The 20,418-nt window shown below is 46.7% G+C and overlaps 1 protein-coding gene across 7 annotated transcripts in view; it reads right to left on the bottom strand.

The window, feature by feature from the left end:
* Positions 1 to 10,758, bottom strand: part of CASP2 (caspase 2) — a 39,619-nt gene extending 28,861 nt beyond the window's left edge. The window contains exons 1-4 of one of the 7 annotated variants that reach the window (XM_039495927.1): positions 10,530 to 10,758; positions 9,710 to 9,860; positions 4,296 to 4,463; positions 3,246 to 3,327 (exon numbers count right to left, since the gene is read on the bottom strand). In XM_039495927.1, coding sequence (XP_039351861.1) covers positions 3,246 to 3,327; positions 4,296 to 4,463; positions 9,710 to 9,859 — 400 coding nt within the window. In that variant the 5' untranslated portion in view covers position 9,860; positions 10,530 to 10,758. The other 6 variants (XM_039495935.1, XM_039495943.1, XM_039495948.1 and 3 more) reach the window with 6 other exon arrangements.
* Between the last annotated feature and the right edge of the window lie 9,660 nt (positions 10,759 to 20,418).

Genomic DNA, 20,418 nt, shown 5'->3' with positions numbered 1-20,418 from the left:
TGAACGATCAAATGAGAGGCAGGGAGTGAATGTTTGCTTGACAGAGAAACAGCGTTGGAGGCAGGCTGTTTGCAATTAAGACTAAGGGTTCGCGAACATTTTGTGATTTTTCAATCCAGGAAGCTAACACACAGTGTTGGCTCCAAAAATCCACTCTCTCTCTCTCTTCCCCGCTCCCTGTCACAGTACACCACCCTCCACCCCCCTTTTGAAAAGCACGTTGTTGCCACTTGAATGCTGGGATAGCTGCCCATAATGCAGCACTCCCAACAGCGCTGGAAATGCTGCAAATGTGGCCACACACCAGCGCTGCTCCTACACAGCTGGATGACCAGCGCTGCAAACTACCAGCGCTGCAAACCGTAAGTGTAGCCATACCCTCAGTGTCTGTTTCGTTCTGCAGTTGGGTGTGGCCCTGCCTGTGTGTTTGCTGGAGGAGGCTTAATGGCCTGGCTCAGCAAGATAGGTAAAAAGGGCCCCAGGCTGGCATAACAGGTGGGCTCAGTGGTATCTCAGCACATCAGATGGCATCCTAAGGGGTCCAACCTGTCACACTGCGTGGCCGGGGCAGCCCAGACCTGCCACTGGTCCACGCTAAGGTGGAGCTGGGCAGCGGAAGTGAAAGCAGGGAACCTGTCTTTTGGGGTACCATTAAAAGCAACTATATATCCAGGCCCTAAAATTGCACTCACAGAAAAATTTCTAATGAAGTTTCTTTGCAATGATTCACAAACAAAACTGGACTTTAAATTAAAAAACACCCATGTTAAGAAATGTTGACATTAAACAATCATCATGTTTTCCATAACTCTCCCTTCCAAATAGATTAAGGGTAGCACAGAAACACATACTGATGCATAACTATGAAATACAAAATAAAGAATTGTTAATGGTAAGATTATTAAAAACATAGCTATCAATATTCTTAATTTGTAATTATGTGTAGTGAATGAATACAGATGAGGTAATGATTAGGCCAAGTCCTTGCTAGCATAAGTGTGATTTTGCCAATTACTCCTTTACATAGAATTGCAAATCTGCTTAACGTGATATTGCTTACATAAAAAAAGGTAATATGTTGTGCTGAAAGATGTAAAAGAGATACACAAACATATATTGATAAATAACCCTCCTCTTTTTCTGAAAAGCCCCAGGACAGGATGACATGACCCAAAAACTGCAAAACCAGCAGGAAAAATGTAGAAGTTGGGTAATTGACGCATACATGAGTAATGTCTGGGTTACTTAAAATCCAAAGAGGAGCCGTGCTAAAAGCCAACTGGATAAAGATTACTTTAATCTGTAATGTAGAAATGTATAGTGAACATGGGCCCAAAGCGGAGAAACACCGGACCAGAAACTGAAGAATGGGACCAAGGGATCAGAGAAAGCAATGTCTGTTGTGGAAGCTGGAAGAACGTCCCAGTGCCCAAGAATTTGGTAATCTGGGCCCATTTACTAATTCTGTCTGGTTTGTCATTATTTGTTTGGCATAAACGTATGTCCAGACATTATAAGTGACAATAATTCTGTCTGAAATTGTTGAATAAAGGCAAAAATTGATTAGGCCTAATTTAGGTGGACATGTGACTTGTTTCCCAACTTTTAACCCCATCATTGTCCCTTTTCTGTATCTCTCTCTCCCTCTCCTGTGCTGGCTGGGACAAGGATCCAGTGGAGGCAACGCCACAGGTTGGATGAGAAGTCCCAGAATGGAAGAGTGACAGAGACCCAGTAGGGATGGGGCATATGTAGGTAAGACAGACAGAGAGACAGAGGGGACTAGAGGGATCACATTTCTTGTTAGCGTCACAAGTTTTTTGGTGATTTAACTCCATTTATCCTAATTATTTAAAATTGTCATTTGTTGCCTTTTTTTTATTAGAACATAAAACTCATTATTACATGATCCTCAGAACTGAATCGGTAAAATATGCACATGCCATAGATTTGTAACTTTCATTTTACTGACGTAATCCTCATCCTTCCTCCTCCTCCTATTTGCTAACCCCAACTGTCAAACCACATCTAAAATTAGATTGTAAACTCATTAGGACTGTGTGGCTGTGCCTCTCTTTTGTTTTGTAAAAGCATACTTCTGGGTGCTTTTAAGATAACAATATAATCCTCTCTCAGAATCTCTAGTGCTACCTAAATAACTCAAGGTCTCATTCTCTATATTCTGTCCCTCTCTTCTCATACATCTTAAACTTAAAAAGAAGAATTTTAAAATTCTGAATTTTATAGTTCACACATTTTGCTTACATAATGGAGTTACTTCTACGATTGTATAAACCATGATGAAAGCTAATTAGAAACTGATTTTCTATCTCTTCCACTAGTCTCACAGTAATTTCTCAGCAAAATTCTTCCTCCAGCATCAAACTAAAAAAAAAGCTAACCTAACTGGAAAGTATATTTATAATAGCCGATGTCTCAAGACATTCTTGGTGAAAAGCGTGTGTTACCATTGGAACTTCCAGATTTCTGGGCTAAGCAAAATGGTGTGCAGTATTTAGGGCAGGGGTGGCCAACCTGTGGCTCCAGAGCCACATGCGGCTCTTCAGAAGTTAATACAGGCAAGTCGCATCTTAGGCGCATTTAACATGCGCGAATTCAGCTTTGCGCGGTCAGGAAAAAAAGAAAAAACAATATAAAAACCGCATCTGTAGTGCGGGCGATTCCGCCCGCCATTCAACTCAATGAGTGTTTCACTATACGCAGTTTTCGCTTTATGCGCTAACCGCAGAACGGAACCCCCGCGTAAGATGAGACTTGCCTGTATGCAGCTCCTTGTATAGGCACCGACTCCGGGGCTGGAGCTATAGGCACCAACTTTCCGATGTGCCAGGGAGGTGCTCACTGCTCAACCCCTGGCTCTGCCACAGGCCCTGTCCCCACTCCACCCCTTCCTGCCCCCTCCCCTGAATCTGCCATGTCCTCGCTCCTCCCCCACAGAACCTCCTGCACACCACAAAACAGATGACTGGGAGGTTAGGGGAGGAAGGGGGAGGCACTGATAGGTGGGGCTGCCGGTGAGTGGGAGGTGCAGGGAGCAGGGAGAGCTGATGGGGGGCTGCTGGCATATTACTGTGTCTCTCTGGCAATGTACATTGGTAAATTCCAGTTCCTTCTCAGACTCAGGCTGGCCACCCCTGATTATGAGGAAGGAGAGCGAGAAGTAGTCTATTTTGCCCCTTGAAGGAATGGCCAATTCAACCTTCACTATGCCATGGATTACTCACCACCAACCTGGCGTGGTCTCTTTGGTGAGAGGCAGGATTCACGAACTGGGAACGGGACACTTGACTCATAATCTTGGCCCAGCTGCAAGAGATCATACAAATCCATGAGGTCACCAGTCGAAGATTCCTGTTAATCTGTCCAGTACAGAACTGTAGGGATTGAGGAATTGAATATAAATCTTTAAACCTTTAGATCACCAACTCTGATCCAGATCTCAGTCACAAGGAATGCATGGCTCAAGAGAATTAGGCTATGTTTTCTTTAAACTCAAGATCTCTTCTTCTCCATGCTCACCTAATCCCATCTGAATCCCCTTTGTAGAGTTCCCCCCTCCTCACATTCAGGGTACTTTCTCTGGATTCATCTTTAATCTCAGCTATATGCCCTACTCAACCTCCCCTTCCCCATATTCCCCTCTTTTAGGCTACTTTCAAAAGGGGTTGTTTTTTTTTAAATTGTGTTGGTGCTTCCCCCTGCCCTTGCCTCTTTATGACATATAAAGAATGCCTGGGAAGTGTATTTTTACCAAAAGGATTTTTCTGCTTGTTTTTAAACAATCAGGATTGTAAAATCTGGCCTTTCCCCAGTATAAAGTTCTTATTGAGATATCTTATCACCTTAGTTAATATGGTAATGGTATTGAATCTTTAACAAAGGCTTCCTTTACTCAAACATTAGCAACTGTAAATAAAACAGCAAGAACAAAATCCCTTCCCCTCTTAACAATTCATTTCCACCAGCTCTCTAGTCAGAGAATCTTCCAGCCTAGACAGGACCTAAATTTTAATGTAAAAAAAAAAAAAAAAACACCCACCACACACAAAAAACCTTTTCAGGCCTTTATGCTTCTTCACAGTATATGAGTCCAATTCACATTATCCCCACAACCCTTTGCTTATCACTTATTACACTCAGGTTCTCCCCCAATCGCCTCTCACCCCCAAAAGCCAAAAAAATTATTTTGTTTACATTCAAGGTACACCCGCCCTTCATGATCACATCTATTCCCAAAAGAGTTCCATTCTCCCGATGTTGTAGTCCTCTCTTACCCTTGCAATCCCATTGCTCAGGCTGGGTATGGCGTTCAAGAGCATTTCCTCCAGGTGCTGCTGTTTGGTTTCTCGCAGAGCTTCACAGAAGGCTGAGAAGGCTGTGGGGCCCCTCTTGGGCAGCAGATTCAGTAACTCTACATTTTGGCTGAAGCACCCAGCCTTGGCCTGGATCCACAGATAAAAAAAAATTAAGAAACCAGAACAAAAACCCCCTCCAGAATTAATTACATCTCAAAATGAGTTTCAAATCCTCTTCCCTGATCTGAAATGCTCCATCATCATGCCTTCTAGGCTGTGTATCTTTATTTAATCCTTCATATTTTTCCTCTACACAATTCTTACCCCCTGCACTTCCCTGTACAGTATCTATCCTGTTCCTCCTTTATTCCACACTCTATGTTCGAACACAATTTCCATCATATCCCAACCACTCAGTTCCAGGGCCCATACATCTATATACAAATCCATCAGAAAACATGTTAAGGAAACATTATGCTTATACTGTTAATTTGAAAAATGTTACAAGATGCTATACACAAGTATCTAAACTGGTAAGAAAAAAGAACTATGACATACTATTTCTCAAATACTATATGCTTGCATAATTAAAGACAAATATAATAAGGAACATTAACACTCGTATGAGCATTAACAGTTTTTTGGATGAAATTTCTTAGGGTTTAAAAAAGAAAAACAGCAGGAATTAGAATCTTCATGTCATGGAAATTTATAACTGGAGTTCATCAGAATGGTCTATCCCACATACCTTATGAATGATGTCCAAAGGACTCTGTGCACTTCACTACATTTTTTACACTGTGCAGGTAAATTAGCTATACACATACGTGCACCTCAGCCTTCTGTAAGGTGAACCTACTATGAGCTGTAAACTACATAGTGAGATTTACCACCACTTGACCTAATCAAAACCAATTTTGAGCAGGATACTTGGATTTCTTCTCCTTGCTAAATGTCAGCTATTACCTACTGTTATCACTAATGCTATTTTTTAAATAGCATTTAAAGAATATCCACAAGAATATTTCTATAGCGGGGAATTTTTTTCTTTTCTCTCTTTGTCATTCAAAACAGTGGAGCTCTTTTTGATCTACCTTTCAATTTGTTCCCCTTTAAGCCAGAGATGAAGCCCCAAAAATTCCAGCCTGAAAAGTGAAAAATTTGCAAAGTTATAGCAACTTTAGTTGCTTTAGCTTAAAAGTAGGGCTGTTGATTAATCACAGTTAGCGCACGCGATTAATTCAAAAAAAGAATTAATCACAATTAATTGCCGTTTTAATCATATTGTTAATAAATTTCAATTGAATTCTATTGTTTAAATATTTTTGGATGTTTTTCTACATTTTCAAATATATTGATTTTAATTACAACACAGAATATAAAGTGTACACTGCTCACTTTGTATTATTTTTATTACAAATATTTGCACTGTAAAAATAAACCAAAGAAACAGTATTTTTCAGTTCACCTCATACAAGTATTGTAGTGCAATCTCTTTATCGTGAAAGTGCAACTTACAAATGTAAATTTGTTTGTTACATAACTGCGCTGCAAAACAAAACTTTAGAGCCTACAAGTCCACTCAGTCCTACTTCATGTTCAGCCAACTGCTATGACTAACAAGTTTGTTTACATTTATGGGAGATAATGCTGCCCTCTTATTTAAAATGTCACCAGAAAGTAAGAACAGGCATTCGCATGGGACTTTTGTAGCCAGCATTGCAAGGTATTTACATGCCAGATATGCTAAACATCCACATGCCCCTTCATGCTTCAGCCACCATTCCAGAGAACATGCTTCTATGCTGATGACGCTCGTTAAAAAAATAATGCGCTAATTAAATTTGTGATTGACCTCCTGGGGGAGGGGGGAACTGTATGCCTCCGGCTCTATTTTACTTGCATTCTGCCATGTATTCCACATTATAGTAGTCTCGGATGATAACTCAGCACATGTTTATTTTAAGAACACTTTCACTGCAGATTTGACAAAATGCAAAGAAGGTACGGATGTAAAGATTTCTAAAGATACCTACAGTACTCGACCAAAGGTTAAGAATCTGAAGTGCCTTCCAAAAATTTTAGAGGGACGAGGTGTGGAACATGGTTTCAGAAGTCTTAAAAGAGCAACACTCTGATGAGGAAACTACCAGTGCGATTAATCACATGATTAAATTGCTTGACAGCCCTACTTATAAGAGATGACTGTCCCAACTGATCAGTCTACTGCTCTAGCTAGGATAGTAACAGCACTTTGCTCTTTTTAGTACCTATCTGTAATCATTAGATCACTTGCTATCCAACCTTCTTAAAGCAGTTTACACAACGTTACATAAGAACATAACATAAGAACGGCCGTAGCAGGTCAGACCAAAGGTCCATCTAGTCCAGTATCTGTCTACCGACAGTGGCCAATGCCAGGTGCCCCAGAGGGAGTGAACCTAACAGGCAATGATCAAGTGATCTCTCTCCTGCCATCCATTTCCATCCTCTGACGAACAGAGGCTAGGGACACCATTCTTACCCATCCTAGCTAATAGCCATTTATGGACTTAGCCACCATGAATTTATCCAGTTCTCTTTTAAACATTGTTATAGTCCTAGCCTTCACAACCTCCTCAGGTAAGGAGTTCCACAAGTTGACTGTGCGCTGCGTGAAGAAGAACTTCCTTTTATTTGTTTTAAACCTGCTGCCTATTAATTTCATTTGGTGACCCCTAGTTCTTGTATTATGGGAATAAGTAAATAACTTTTCCTTATTCACTTTCTCAACATCACTCATGATTTTATATACCTCTATCATATCCCCGCTTAGTCTTCTCTTTTCCAAGCTGAAGAGTCCTAGCCTCTTTAATCTTTCCTCATATGGGACCCTCTCCAAACCCCTAATCATTTTAGGTGCCCTTTTCTGAACCTTTTCTAGTGCTAGAATATCTTTTTTGAGGTGAGGCGACCACATCTGTACACAGTATTCGAGATGTGGGCGTACCATGGATTTATATAAGGGCAATAATATATTCTCAGTCTTATTCTCTATCCCCTTTTTAATGATTCCTAACATCCTGTTTGCTTTTTTGACTGCCTCTGCACACTGCGTGGACATCTTCAGAGAACTATCCACGATGACTCCAAGATCTTTTTCCTGACTCGTTGAAGCCAAATTAGGCCCCATCATGTTGTATGTATAGTTGGGGTTATTTTTTCCAATGTGCATTACTTTACATTTATCCACATTAAATTTCATTTGCCATTTTGTTGCCCATTCACTTCGTTTTGAGAGATCTTTTTGAAGTTCTTCACAATCTGCTTTGGTCTTAACTATCTTGAGTAGTTTCGTATCATCTGCAAACTTTGCCACCTCACTGTTTACCCCTTTCTCCAGATCATTTATGAATAAATGGAATAGGATTGGTCCTAGGACTGACCCTTGGGGAACACCACTAGTTACCCCTCTCCATTCTGAGAATTTACCATTAATTCCTACCCTTTGTTCCCTGTCCTTTAACCAGTTCTCAATCCATGAAAGGACCTTCCCTTTTATCCCATGACAGCTTAATTTACGTAAGAGCCTTTGGTGAGGAACCTTGTCAAAGGCTTTCTGGAAATCTAAGTACACTATGTCCACCAGATCCCCCTTGTCCACATGTTTGTTGACCCCTTCAAAGAACTCTAATAGATTAGTAAGACACGATTTCCCATTACAGAAACCATGTTGACTATTGCTCAACAGTTTATGTTTTTCTATGTGTCTGACAATTTTATTCTTAACTATTGTTTCAACTAATTTGCCCGCTACCGACGTTAGACTTACCGGTCTGTAATTGCCGGGATCACCTCTAGAGCCTTTTTTAAATATTGGCGTTACATTAGCTAACTTCCAGTCATTGGGTACCGATGCCGATTTAAAGGACAGGTTACAAACCTTAGTTAATAGTTCCGCAACTTCACATTTGAGTTCTTTCAGAACTCTTGGGTGAATGCCATCTGGTCCCGGTGACTTGTTAATGTTGAGTTTATCAATTAATTCCAAAACCTCCTCTAGTGACACTTCAAACTGTGACAGTTCCTCAGATTTGTCACCTATAAAAGCCAGCTGAAGTTTGGGAATCTTCCTAACATCCTCAGCCGTGAAGACTGAAGCAAAGAATCCATTTAGTTTCTCCGCAATGTCTTTATCATCTTTAAGCGCTCCTTTTGTATTTCGATCGTCAAGGGGCCCCACTGGTTTTTTAGCAGGCTTCCTGCTTCTGATGTACTTAAAAACATTTTGTTATTACCTTTGGAGTTTTTGGCTAGCCGTTCTTCAAACTCCTCTTTGGCTTTTCTTATTACACTCTTGCACTTAAGTTGGCAGTGTTTGTGCTCCTTTCTATTTGCCTCACTAGGATTTGACTTCCACTTTTTAAAGGAAGTCTTTTTATCTCTCACTGCTTCTTTTACATGGTTGTTAAGCCACGGTAGCTCTTTTTTAGTTCTTTTACTGTTTTTCTTAATTTGGGGTATACATTGAAGTTGGGCCTCTGTTATGGTGTCTTTTTTATGGTGTTAGTTTTTTTAAACAATTTTATTAGAGAAGCAATTAATGGCCATAATCGGGATTGGCCCCATATACAAGTACATAACGTATAATTAAAGACGTTAACATATTTCAGCATTATAGCACCCTTTTGAAGGCAGGTGTTATTCTAGGGAAACTGAGTTGAGGTGAAGTTACTTGCAAAGATCACACTACACATCTATAGCAGAGATATGAGTACAATGATATCATACCAATGACAATTAGACCTGTGTTTTCAAAATAACCTCCAAACCTTTCTTGAGTTTGTTCACCTTTTTAACTTATGAGATTCATGCTCCATAAAGATCCACTTTTCTTTTACTTATTTTTGTCAAAACCACAGCATTCATCACGACCTATTAAAAATAAAGGCTCTGACCCCACCCCCTCACAGAAAAACCTGAGAGGATTTATGCTCTGCCCACTGCTGACATCAGTGCTATTTACATGGCAAGTGGATGGATGCAAATAGCATTCTGTTCTCTCTTCTTATATACATTTGTTTGGTTAAGCTTCTACACAGCTGCCTCTCATCATTGACACGGTGTCCTACAGTTGACCTCAACCAACTAACACCTATTTAAATATGACTTGTTCTTGCCTATGCTATGCACCAAATCAAGTTTAACATATTAGTTAAACTATTTTAGAACACAATGCTTCTCCTTAACAGAAGACATAGCCAGAGTTTTCAAAGTGGGGACAGGGACGGGACCCCGAACCAGCTCACACTGCAAACCTGAAATTAATATGAACACGGGTTTGGTGATGTCACTATTTCACAGAAAACTAAATTATACAAACTGCTGAGGCCAAATAGGAGTGTGAGGAATACCTGTATAGTTTCCATCATTTCTATGGTGATAATGTCCTTCTCTATCAGATGCTCCAGCAACTCCTTCAACACCAGCTGCTTTGCCAGTGACACCCGGTTCTTCTTTAGCACCTCTTGGTGACATCGTTGCATGCCACATGAACCCAGCATCCTGATAGAGAAGAGGGGACAAGCCCCAACATAAGGGTCACCAGTTCTCCCCACACAGCACGGGGAGGGTGGGGTGGGGGGGAGGACAGCATTAACAAACCTAGAAACACCCTCATCCATCCAGCTGGCAGCCAGCAGTCCCACCCCACCATATCCCATCACTGGGCAGGGGCAACTAGCCGGGTGCGATTTCACGTCCTGACACGTTACCACCCAGGCACTGGTATATCCCAGCTAACTCTCGGCATCCTGCCTCGATGTCCCCAGGATGTCTCCTCCCTACCCCACAGGGTGCTACAGGCTGCCACTCACCTCCCCTGCCCCTAGCCAGCCCCGGGGGCTCTGCTCCCCTACGCGGGCTGGCATCACTCTCCCTAGGCAGGGCGGGGCTATGGGGCACTGGCTGCCGGGGAGGGGCTTGGCCCCTGCTCTCCCAGGGCGCACTGGCCCTGCCGCACCCGGCTACTAGCCAGGCTGCCTCTGCTCCCCCGCCCAGGCCTGCTGCACGGGTAGCCCAGGCCCTGTCCCCCGCGCCCCTGGGCCCCCCGCGGCTGCAGCTGCTCCCGCCGGGGGTCGCTCACTGACTGTTCTCGCCCCTCCCCCCGCAAGGGGCGCGGAGGCTGCTCCACTTCCGTCCCCGCGTGCCGGGTCTCTTGCACGGATCACTCACCTGCTCGGCGCGCGCGCGCGCGCTTTCTCCCAGCTCCCGGCGCGCGCCCGCCTCTCTGCGCCGCGGATTCAAACAAGGAACCCGCTCCTCAGCATCACGTGGTCTACGCTCCTGTACGGGAACTCCTCCCTCCGAGAGAGCCTCAACGGTCCCAGTAGCTAAACGTTGGGCACCGTCCATATGCGCATGCGTAGCCTCCTCATCTATCTCTCTCCCCCCCGTGCATGTGCATGCGTCCTGCAGTCGAGGGATTTTTCAGCCTTGTGGAGTTTATGCGCATGCGCTTAGGTTCGTTCACGGAAGGAGAGGGGCGGGCAGGGGAGCTGGGCGCGAGTGCCGGGCGAGGGGGACCCGCGAGCCCCATTGGCGGTTGCTGCCACGTGGCAGGACAGCCCGGCCCCGATCCCGGCAGCGCCAGGGGTACATGGCGCCGGGCCCGTTCGACTTGCGCTGCGCTGCCCCCTTGGGCCCCTGGCTCGCCGGCTCCTCTCCGCCCCCCCCCCCCGTCGCTCCTCTCGGAGGGGTCGGTACCACCATGTTGTGCAATGGCTGCGTGACAGCATCACTGTACTTGGGGGGGGGGGGTTTGATGTCATTCAAGCTTTTGAAAAAATACCACAGACCTCAAGTTTTTTATCTTGGACAGGTGACCAGACCAGACAGCAAGTGTGAAAAATCGGGATGGAGTGAGGGGCTAATAGGAGCCTATATAAGAAAAAGACCCAAAAATCAGGACTGTCCCTATAAAATGGGGACATCTGGTCACCCTAACATTTGTGTCCACTTATAGACACGTTGCTGACTCGGGGTCTCAGGCCCGCCCACCAGCTGGCTGAGGGCTCCACTCCATCTGCCCACTCACTGGCAGGCCGCTGTGGGGGTGCTTCCCAAATTGCTAATTGAATACCATGGGGCCCTGCCTCCCGCCCTATCTTTTCTCTCAAGGTCCCTCCCCCTGCTCACTCCTTTCTCCTCCCATGCCCTGTGGCTCCTTGCTCCCTGCTCTTCTGTCCCTCCCCCTTCCGGGTTACTCGGTCTTCTCCATCTCCCCACCACCACCACCACCACCAGTTGGGGGCCCTCTGCTCTGGGTCTGGGATGTGAGCTTCAGCCCCTAATGTGGAACCTTTCAGCCCATGAGATGCTGACACCCTCCCCCTTCTTTCCCATTCGTGAGAACCAGACACAGTACCAATTCCCTTTTGTCCAGACTTTCCAGCTGAAAACGAGGCATCTGGCAGCCATAAAATGCACCCATCTTCCCCTGAGCAGCCAGGCACATGGGAGCCCCACCCTGCCACTCCCTCCACTCTGCTTTGCTCCCATAGTTTGGGCAGGGCTGCCAACTTGCATGATTTTATCAGCAGTCTTGAGATAGTTGTTGCTTTTCTGAAAGCCTCAGTTCCTGGAGTCCTGGGACCATGTAACAGTCTCAGCGTTCATTAAAAAAAAAGTTTTAGCCTTCCTGGTTGCAGAGAAAAACTTGAAATTGTGTCCCACAAAGACTATAACACCAGAAGACAAATAGAACCCAAAGTCATTTTTTTAAATGCTCATTTTAAGCCGATTTTTTTTTTAGCCTGACTCATGATTGTTGTGGTAGGCGTTTTTTTTGTATATATATTACTCTTGTGCCAGCATTGGTGCTTAGGATGGAAAGTAGTCTCTTCTGTTCTACTCTTACATTTACTGCTGCTTCTGTCTGCTTTGTGGTGCTGACATCAATTATTCTGTCCTCACTGCTACAGGTTTTTCTTAATGTTTATCTTGGACATCCTCATTTCCTCACACCAGTTGGTTCCCACTTGATGGCTTCATGTGGGAGTCCGTGTGTACTTGCTCCAAATGTGTCCAGCACTTTCTTCTGATTCTGGTGAAGATTTTTCAAATCTATTTGTTGGTGAAAGTCTCTTCAGCCAATGCCCAAAATCTTTCACAGGCACTTATTTTTTAACGTGTCTAGTTTTCTGTCTGTTGTTTTGGTGGATCTCCAGCTCTCACAGCCATATGTTAGCACTGAGATTATGTTTAAGTTGAGAATTCTCAGTTTTGTTCTGGTATTGTGTATCTTTTCGATTTCTATGCTTTGTCAAGTTTAGCAAATGCTGTGGATGCCTTTTCTATCTTTGGTGTCCCTTTCTTCTTGAGGTGACCATTAACTAATAGGGTATGTGAACTGTTATCAAGAAAGTATATTTTTGCCTTCTAATATGATGATGTTGCTTGATGTCAGGGTTTCAAGGAGATTCTTTTAGCATAACTGATTCTGAGCCCTGTTTGGCCTCCTGTTTTTACCAAGTTGTCTTAATTTTTAGCTTTTTGGAAGGTATCACTCTGAAGCACAATATTGTCAGCAAAGTTCTAAGGCATTTGCGATCTATCCATTCTATACCAGAGTTTGTGTTGCTCGTACACTTCTTCATTATCTAGTCTATGGCAATGCCAAACAACAGTAGATTTATCAATTATTGAGATAATGGCATAGACAGTACACTTACAAAGTTTGCGGATGATGCCAAGCTCGGAGGGGTTGCAAGTGCTTTGGAGGATAGGATTATAATTCAAAATGATCTGGACCAGGCCTGCACAACTCGTAAAGCGGCAAGGGCCATATTACTCCAAAGAAAACAGCTGAGGGCTGAACCCCCTGGCCCAGCCAAGCCCCCCACCCCAGTGCCGCCAAGCCCCCCCGAAACACAACACCCCCCCCAGCGCCACCCAGCCCCCCTGAAATACTCCCCCCCAGCACCGCCCGCCCCGTGGAAACAAACCCTCCTTCCTCAGCGCTCACCGAAACAGTGGTATTGAACCTTGGTAATATGTTATAGCGGGCCCCTAAGGTAGTAAAATTAAGGTAAAAGAAAAATGTCTTTTTACTAGAAGTAGAATAAGATCTTCCCCCAACATTGTAATCAATTGCCCTGCTGACTGAATGAAGTGTGAGTGAGGAAGGCAGGCACCTCCAGACAGCTGCAACCCTTGGAGAGGGGATGGGAGCCAGACCAGATCAGTAGAACAGATCAGCCACTGACTCCTTGCTGGCTTCCTCAGTCCCTCCACCCCCTCGGCTCGCCTTCTCACCCCCCCGCCACTGCCCGCCTGCCTCTTCAACCCCCCTCCCTCACCCACCACTTGCCTACTCACCCCCCGCGGGCCGCACAGTGAGCCCACGCACGCCGCATGTTGTGCGGGCCTGATCTGGACAAACTGGAGAAATGATCTGAAGTAAATAGGATGAAATTCAATAAGGACAAATGCAAAGTACCCCACTTAGGAAGGAACAGTCAGTTGTACACATACAAAATGGGAAATGACTGCCTATGAAGGAGTACTGCAGAGAGAGATCTGGGGGTCATAGTGGACCACAAGTTAAATATGAGTCAACAGTGTAATACTGTTGCAAAAAAAGCGAACATCATTCTGGGATGTATTAGCAAGAGTGTTGTAAGCAAGACATAAGTAGTAATTCTTCCGCTGTACTCCGTGCTGATAAGGCCTCAACTGGAGTAGAGTGTCCAGTTCTGGGTGCCACATTTCAGGAAATGTGGACAAATTGAAGAAAGTCCAGAGAATAGCCACAAAAATGATTAAAGGTCTAGAACAGAGGTTCTCAAACTGTGGTCCGCAGATAGTTCCCTCTAAGGTGCACGCCTGGGCGGCTGCACACAAGAGAATGAAGGACCATCCACCTAAATTAGCAGAGCCATGCATGGCTCCACTAATTAGGTGCCTGGACCCTGGAGAAGACCCACATGTAAGGTGAGGTAGTGGCCTTGGGGGGACTAGGGTGAGGTGGGGTGGGAGGAATTTGGGACGTGCAGGGCTGCAGCAGCCAGAGAAAGAGATGACTTTCCCCAGCTCCAGGGCTCCGGCTGTCAGGGAGATACGGCCCTCCTTCCCAGATCCAGCTCGGTGGCTGCCATGGCAGAGGAGACCCCTCCTCCTTCCCAGCCCCAGCTTGGGGGCTGCTGCAGTGGGGGAGAGAGGGCACATCCATCACATTAGAAAGTTAAGACTACTGATATTAAAATGAGTTGTGTGCTTTTATTTGTAGAACAAAAAAAGTTTATTATTAAGTTTTTTGTATATAGCACTTCTATCCAAAGCACTTTACAATAGTTAGCTAACGGTACAAACAACATTTGGAAAGATCATTAAGTGGTCTGCCGAGACTCTCAGCAATTTTCAAGTGGTCCGTGGAAAAAAAGGTTTGAGAACCATTGGTCTAAAAAACATGCCTTATGAAGGAAGATTGAAAAAAATTGGTTTGTTTAGTCTGGAAAAGAGAAGACTGGGAGGGGACATGATAATAGCTTTCAAGTACATAAAAGGTTGTTACAAGGAGGAGGGAGAAAAATTGTTCTCGTTAACCTCTGAGGATAGGACAAGAAGCAATGGGCTTAAATTGCAGCAAGGACAGTTTAGGCTGGACATTAGGAAAAACGTTCTGTCAGAGTGGTTAAGCACTGGAATAAATTGCCTAGGGAGGTTGTGGAATCTCCATTATTGGGGATTTTTAAGAGTAGGTTGGACAAACACCTGTCAGGGATGGTCTAGATAATACTTAGTCCTGTCATGAGTGCAGGGGACTGGACTAGATGACCTCTTGAGGTCCCTTCCAGTTCTATGATTCTATGATATACAGTCTCCTTTTGGATCTTGGGCACAATGATTGCCAGTGACAGAGTTCCACAGTCCAAAAAAGGTATTTCTTTTTTGTGTGAAATTTCACACCTTTTAATGTAATTGACTTTACCTTTGTCCGGAGACAGGAGAACAGATTTACTTGTTCTACCTTTTGCAGACCAGTCACTGCAGACTTTTATCATGTGCTCCTTTGTCTCATTTTTAAGGAAGCAATGCCAGTCTTTTCATACAGAAGTTTTTCCAGGCCCTTAATCATTCTCCCTCCCTGGAGCCCAGCAGCATCCCCCCAGCCCAGACACTCACACCCTCTACCCCCCAGAATCCAAGGATCTGGAGGGAGAAATAGAATCATAGACTGTCAGGGTTGGAAGGGACCTTGGGACCTCATCTAGTCCAACCCCCTGCTCAAAGCAGGACCAGTCCCCAGACAGATTTATATCCCAGTTCCCTAAATGGCCCCCTCAAGGATTGAGCTCACAACCCTGGGTTTAGCAGGCTAAGGCTCAAACCACTGAGTTATCCCTCCCCCTGATGCTGGTTCCTAGGGTTGCACAACTTTGATTTCTATGCTTGTGACTTATAATCACTTACAATCTACCTTTCTGTAGTTAATAAATCTGTTTTATATTTTACCTAAAACAGTGTTTTGGTTGAAGTGCTTGGGAAATCTCTGCTCAGTTTACAAAAGCTGTCCTCTCCACATCGAGGGAGGGTGTGATGGGGCAGAGTGGCCACACACTCGTACCGCAGGGATTAACTCTTCTTTCCTAGCAAAGGAAGCCACACCCCAGAAGCTCTGCTGGGCATGCTCCAACTGGAGAACAGGTATAAAAGCCTGCAGAGCAGCTCAATTGAGGCTGACCATCGGAGGAGAAGGAGGTATGCTGCTAGCTCCTGAGGCAGGAGTGCCTGCGCACCAGGATCCGGAGGCCAGCCAAGCTGGGACACTCCCTGATACCCAGGCGGAGGACGTCACAGGAGGGGAACAGAGTGGAGGGCCCCCCGCAGCAGAGAACCTGGCATTTATGGTAGGAAGTGACCCAAGGGAACTTTAAAGGCAAACGGTGTTAGAAATAGGCGCTTGGCATGTTGTGGGCGGATCCCTGCCGAGCGGGTGGCAAGGGGAGCTTGCCACTACCAGGGCCCTGGCTCAGGACCCAGTGGAGCGGGTGGACCCAGGTCCCCCTAAACCTCCCCCACGCCGAACCATGTGAATCCTATGGACTCCAGCCACTAGGCTGCACTACCCCGCTTGCAAGGGAGATTGCAAGGACTCTGGCCATAAGGCTGTACTGTTCCCACGTGAGGGGGTGAGTTATATAGACTCCGGCTGCGAGGCTGCACTACCGCGCTTGCAAGGGGGATTGCATGGACTCTGGCCATTAGGCTGCACTGCTCCCATGGGGGGTGGGTGAGTTATTTGGACCCTGGCCATTGGGCCACACTGCCCCAATGATTGAGGGTGAGTTACCTGGGCTCAGGCCACACGACCCCGATCAAGGGGTGACTGTGTGGAGGGAGGCCATTAGGCCGCAACCAGCCACGCACAGAAAGGCGGACATGTGAATTTGTAAGTGGCGAGGTCTTGACACCCCATCCCCCCTGCCACAAAGGGACGGTGTGGTGCCAAGCCTGCCACAGAGGGGCAGACTGGATAATGAAGTTATATTGGTCAGGCTTCGGACCAGGGCAAGACGGTACAGTTGTGGGGTGCAAGGCTGGGGAGCTGGGGGGGAATTGGCTGGAGCCTCTCTATTGTTGGTTCATGAGTGGCTGGCCAGCCATTCATATAACTCAGTTGGGTGTGTCCCTGCCTGTGGATGTCTGCGTAAGTGCAATACCTTGTGGCTTAACAGTAGCATCACAGTGCAAGAGGGATACCCTAGATTGGTGGGACAGAGGGCTCAGCAGTCCCACAGTCCAGGTTGCACCCCAGGAACCCCATCACATGTGGTCAATCTGGTTTTTCATTTTGCCATCTTATGAATTCCGTGTTTCTTTGTGTATGTCTTTGAACAGGTTACTTGCAAGAACTAGGTCGAACACCAAGGACAATTCACCTAAACATCCCCATTGTTCTTTCCATTTCTTCATTGTCACATCCTACTTTGCATATAGGGTTGTTGTAGCTGTGTCGGTCCCAGGATATTAGAGAGACAAGGTGGGTAAGGTAACGGAAGTTGGTCCAATAAAAGATATCCTACTTCAGCATTAATGTTGCACATTGCAAGGAATAAGGCATGTTTTGTATTCTGTCAAGCACACTTTGGAGGCATTTGTAGAACTCATCTTTATCCTCATCACTATGTTCCTCTGTCAGAGCACAGCGCTGTAAAATTGACATCTTTTGGAGTCTGGTGTATATGATGTGTGGGTTGATAGGTTCCCTGCTGATGAGTGATTTTTCTGCAGGATCTGTCATCGTGAGTTTTAGTCCCTCTGAGTGTTCATTGTCACTGTGACCTGAATAAATGAGATGTTTCTTCTGTTGCTTGAAATGCTTCTTATCCGTACCTGTCAATTTGCTCTCACTGATGCCTAGGATTTTGAGTCCATAATTTTTCGTCTCTTACTCGCTGGCTAAGGGCCCTAGTTCGGGCTCTGGAGGGTATGGGACGATCATAAAACCCTCGCGGTCCGTCCACGCCTTCAGCAGGTTCACGTGGTATACTTGGGTGTCCCTATGTCGTCCGGATAACTGCATTTCATAATCAGCGGGCCCTACCCGCCGAACCACCTCGAACGGCCCCTGCCACTTGGCTAATAATTTAGACTCAGAGGGCAGTAACAGCAGAACTCGGTCCTCCAGTTCGAAGTTCATCTTCATCTGTCGATTATACTGCATCTCCTGGTTGCATTGTGCTTGTAATAGGTTTTCTCTGGCTCGGGTGCCCAGTTCCTGAAGCCATTGCCTCAGACGGAGGATATACTGGACCGAACCTTTGACCCGGGTCTCTTGTTCTTCCCAGGTTTCTTTCAAGAGGTCCAAAATCCCCCAGGGTTGTCTCCTGTAGAGGAGCTTGAATGGGGAGAACCCGGTGGAAGCTTGTGGTACTTCGAGTATGGCGAAGAGGAGCGCTGGCAAGTACTTGTCCCACTGGCGGGGGTTGTCCCCCACGAACTTCCTCAGCATCGCCTTCAGGGTCACATTGAAATCAGTCTGTCTGGGGATGGTAGACGGAGGTCTTAAGGGCCCGGATGTTCAGCAGTTTGCAGAGCTCTGCCATCATCTTGGAGGTTACATTAGTCCCCTGGTCTGTCAATATCTCCTGTGGCAATCCCACCCGGGAAAATATCTGTAATAGCTCATTGGCGATAATGGGGGCCGTAGTTGTTCGTAAGGGTACTGCCTCGGGATACCTAGTCACATAGTCTACTATGACCAGGATGTACCTATGTCCTGAGCTACTTTTCCCCAGGGGCCCCACCAGGTGAGGCCAATCCATTCAAAAGGAGGGCCAATCACTGGCAAAGGCACCAGGGGGGCCCTGGGTACCCCCTTTGGGCCAGCCTTCTGGCACTCCGGGCAAGAGGCACAGTAATCCCGGACCTCCTGGTGTATGCCTGGCCAAAAAAACTGTTGGGCTACTCTTATGAAAGTCTTTTCTCACCCCAAATGCCCCACCCAGGGGACCGCATGGGCCAGGCGGAGCAGTCCTCTTCGGAATCTTTGGGGAACCAACAATTGTTGAACCTCAGCTGGTGTCTCTGGCTCCTGGGCCACTCGATAAAGTAAATCTTTGTGGATCTCAAAATGGGGGCCTTGGGGCCGGTATTGCCGAGGATGGGCCTCTCCATCCCAGCTGACTGCTTGTTCCCAGACTTGACTAAGGCTGGGGTCCTCTCTCTGTTCCTCTAGGAAATTTCCCTCAACATCCAGCCACCTCGTCTCTTCCTCTGCCGGACTGTTGGTCGGGGCTTGGCTCCCTTCGGTTACTTTGGGCCCCCTCGATGTCCCCTCCAAGAAGTCTTGTGGCCCGGGTTGACCCAACAAACCTTGCCTGCCATTTCTCTTCCTCTTCTCGGGCTGTCCACTCCACCCCTGTGTAAGACCAGTCAAACCCGGCCAGTCGCAGCCCAACACCATGGGGTAAGCTAATCTAGGGGCCACCCCCACTATGCAATGTGCCTCCTGTTGGGCAACCTTCAATTGCATCCAGACGGTGAGATACAACTTCACATCACCATGTATACATTGCAACTGTATCTGGGCCCTGGTGGGAGGGGAGTCCCCTACCAATCCCGGGCAAATGATGGCCTGGCTGCACCCCGAGTCTACCAGTGCTAAGGTTGGGGTTCCCTCCACTCGCACTGGGATCACCATCTTCGAAGACCCTTTCTTCCAGGCTCATCGGTCCGCCTCAGGACCTGTCCATAATTACAGTCCATGTAGGAGCATTGTCTCCTGAAGTGCCCCCTTTGTCCACACTGGTAGCATCTATCGCGATTTCCCTCTGTGGATAGGGTGCCTTGTGGTAGGTTTGCCTCCCCAGACGGTTCCTCTTGGTCCCGGGACAAGCGTACCCCCGAGGGGGCCCGGGTCTTGGGGTTTGTTGGAGACCCCAACTGCCAAGCAGGCAAACAGGACCTCTCCCGCCAGCCTTAGGCACCACTCCTTCTGGGTGACGGTCTCCCCGTCCTGAAGTCCTTGTCTTCGGAACCACTCGCTCTTCCGTCTCTGCTGCCATGTAGTCTTCGGCGAGGGACGTAACCTCTGCGAGGGTCTTTGGCCGGTGTCGTTGCACCCACTCCTTCCCCCCTGTGGGCAGGATCCGGAGGAACTGCTCCAGCACCACAGCCTTGGCCACCTGTCAGCTAGTACGGCAGTCAGGCTCCAGCCACCTCCAACAGAGGTCACGGACCTTCTGGGCTACTGCCTGGCCCCTGGCAGATATTTCTCTCAACGCAACCTCTGCCAGTACGTCTCCGGACTGATGCCTGTCTGGTGTAGGATGGCGGCCTTAACCTTCTCATAGTGCAGCGCCTCCTGTGGGTCAAGATTGCGGTAAGCGGCCTGTGTGGGTGCCGCTAAACACGGGGCGAGAATAGTGGCCCAGTGCTCGGGAGGGCCACTGAATTGCCGTAGCTACCCATTCAAAAGTTACTAAGAAGGCTTCGGGGTCGTCCTCTGGCCCCATCTTCATCAACCACACTGGTAGTCCACCGCAGCCCTCCCCTGGCCCTCCTCCAGCTGGGTGGGGAGGAGGACTGGCTGCCGTCTTCAACAAGATCACCACCTGTT

Source organism: Mauremys reevesii, linkage group 1 (genome assembly GCF_016161935.1).
Source record: "Mauremys reevesii isolate NIE-2019 linkage group 1, ASM1616193v1, whole genome shotgun sequence".
In the NCBI taxonomy this organism is placed as follows: Eukaryota; Metazoa; Chordata; order Testudines; family Geoemydidae; genus Mauremys; species Mauremys reevesii.
The sequence above is the reverse complement of the archived record's forward strand: the minus strand, read 5'-3'. Positions and strand labels throughout refer to the sequence as shown.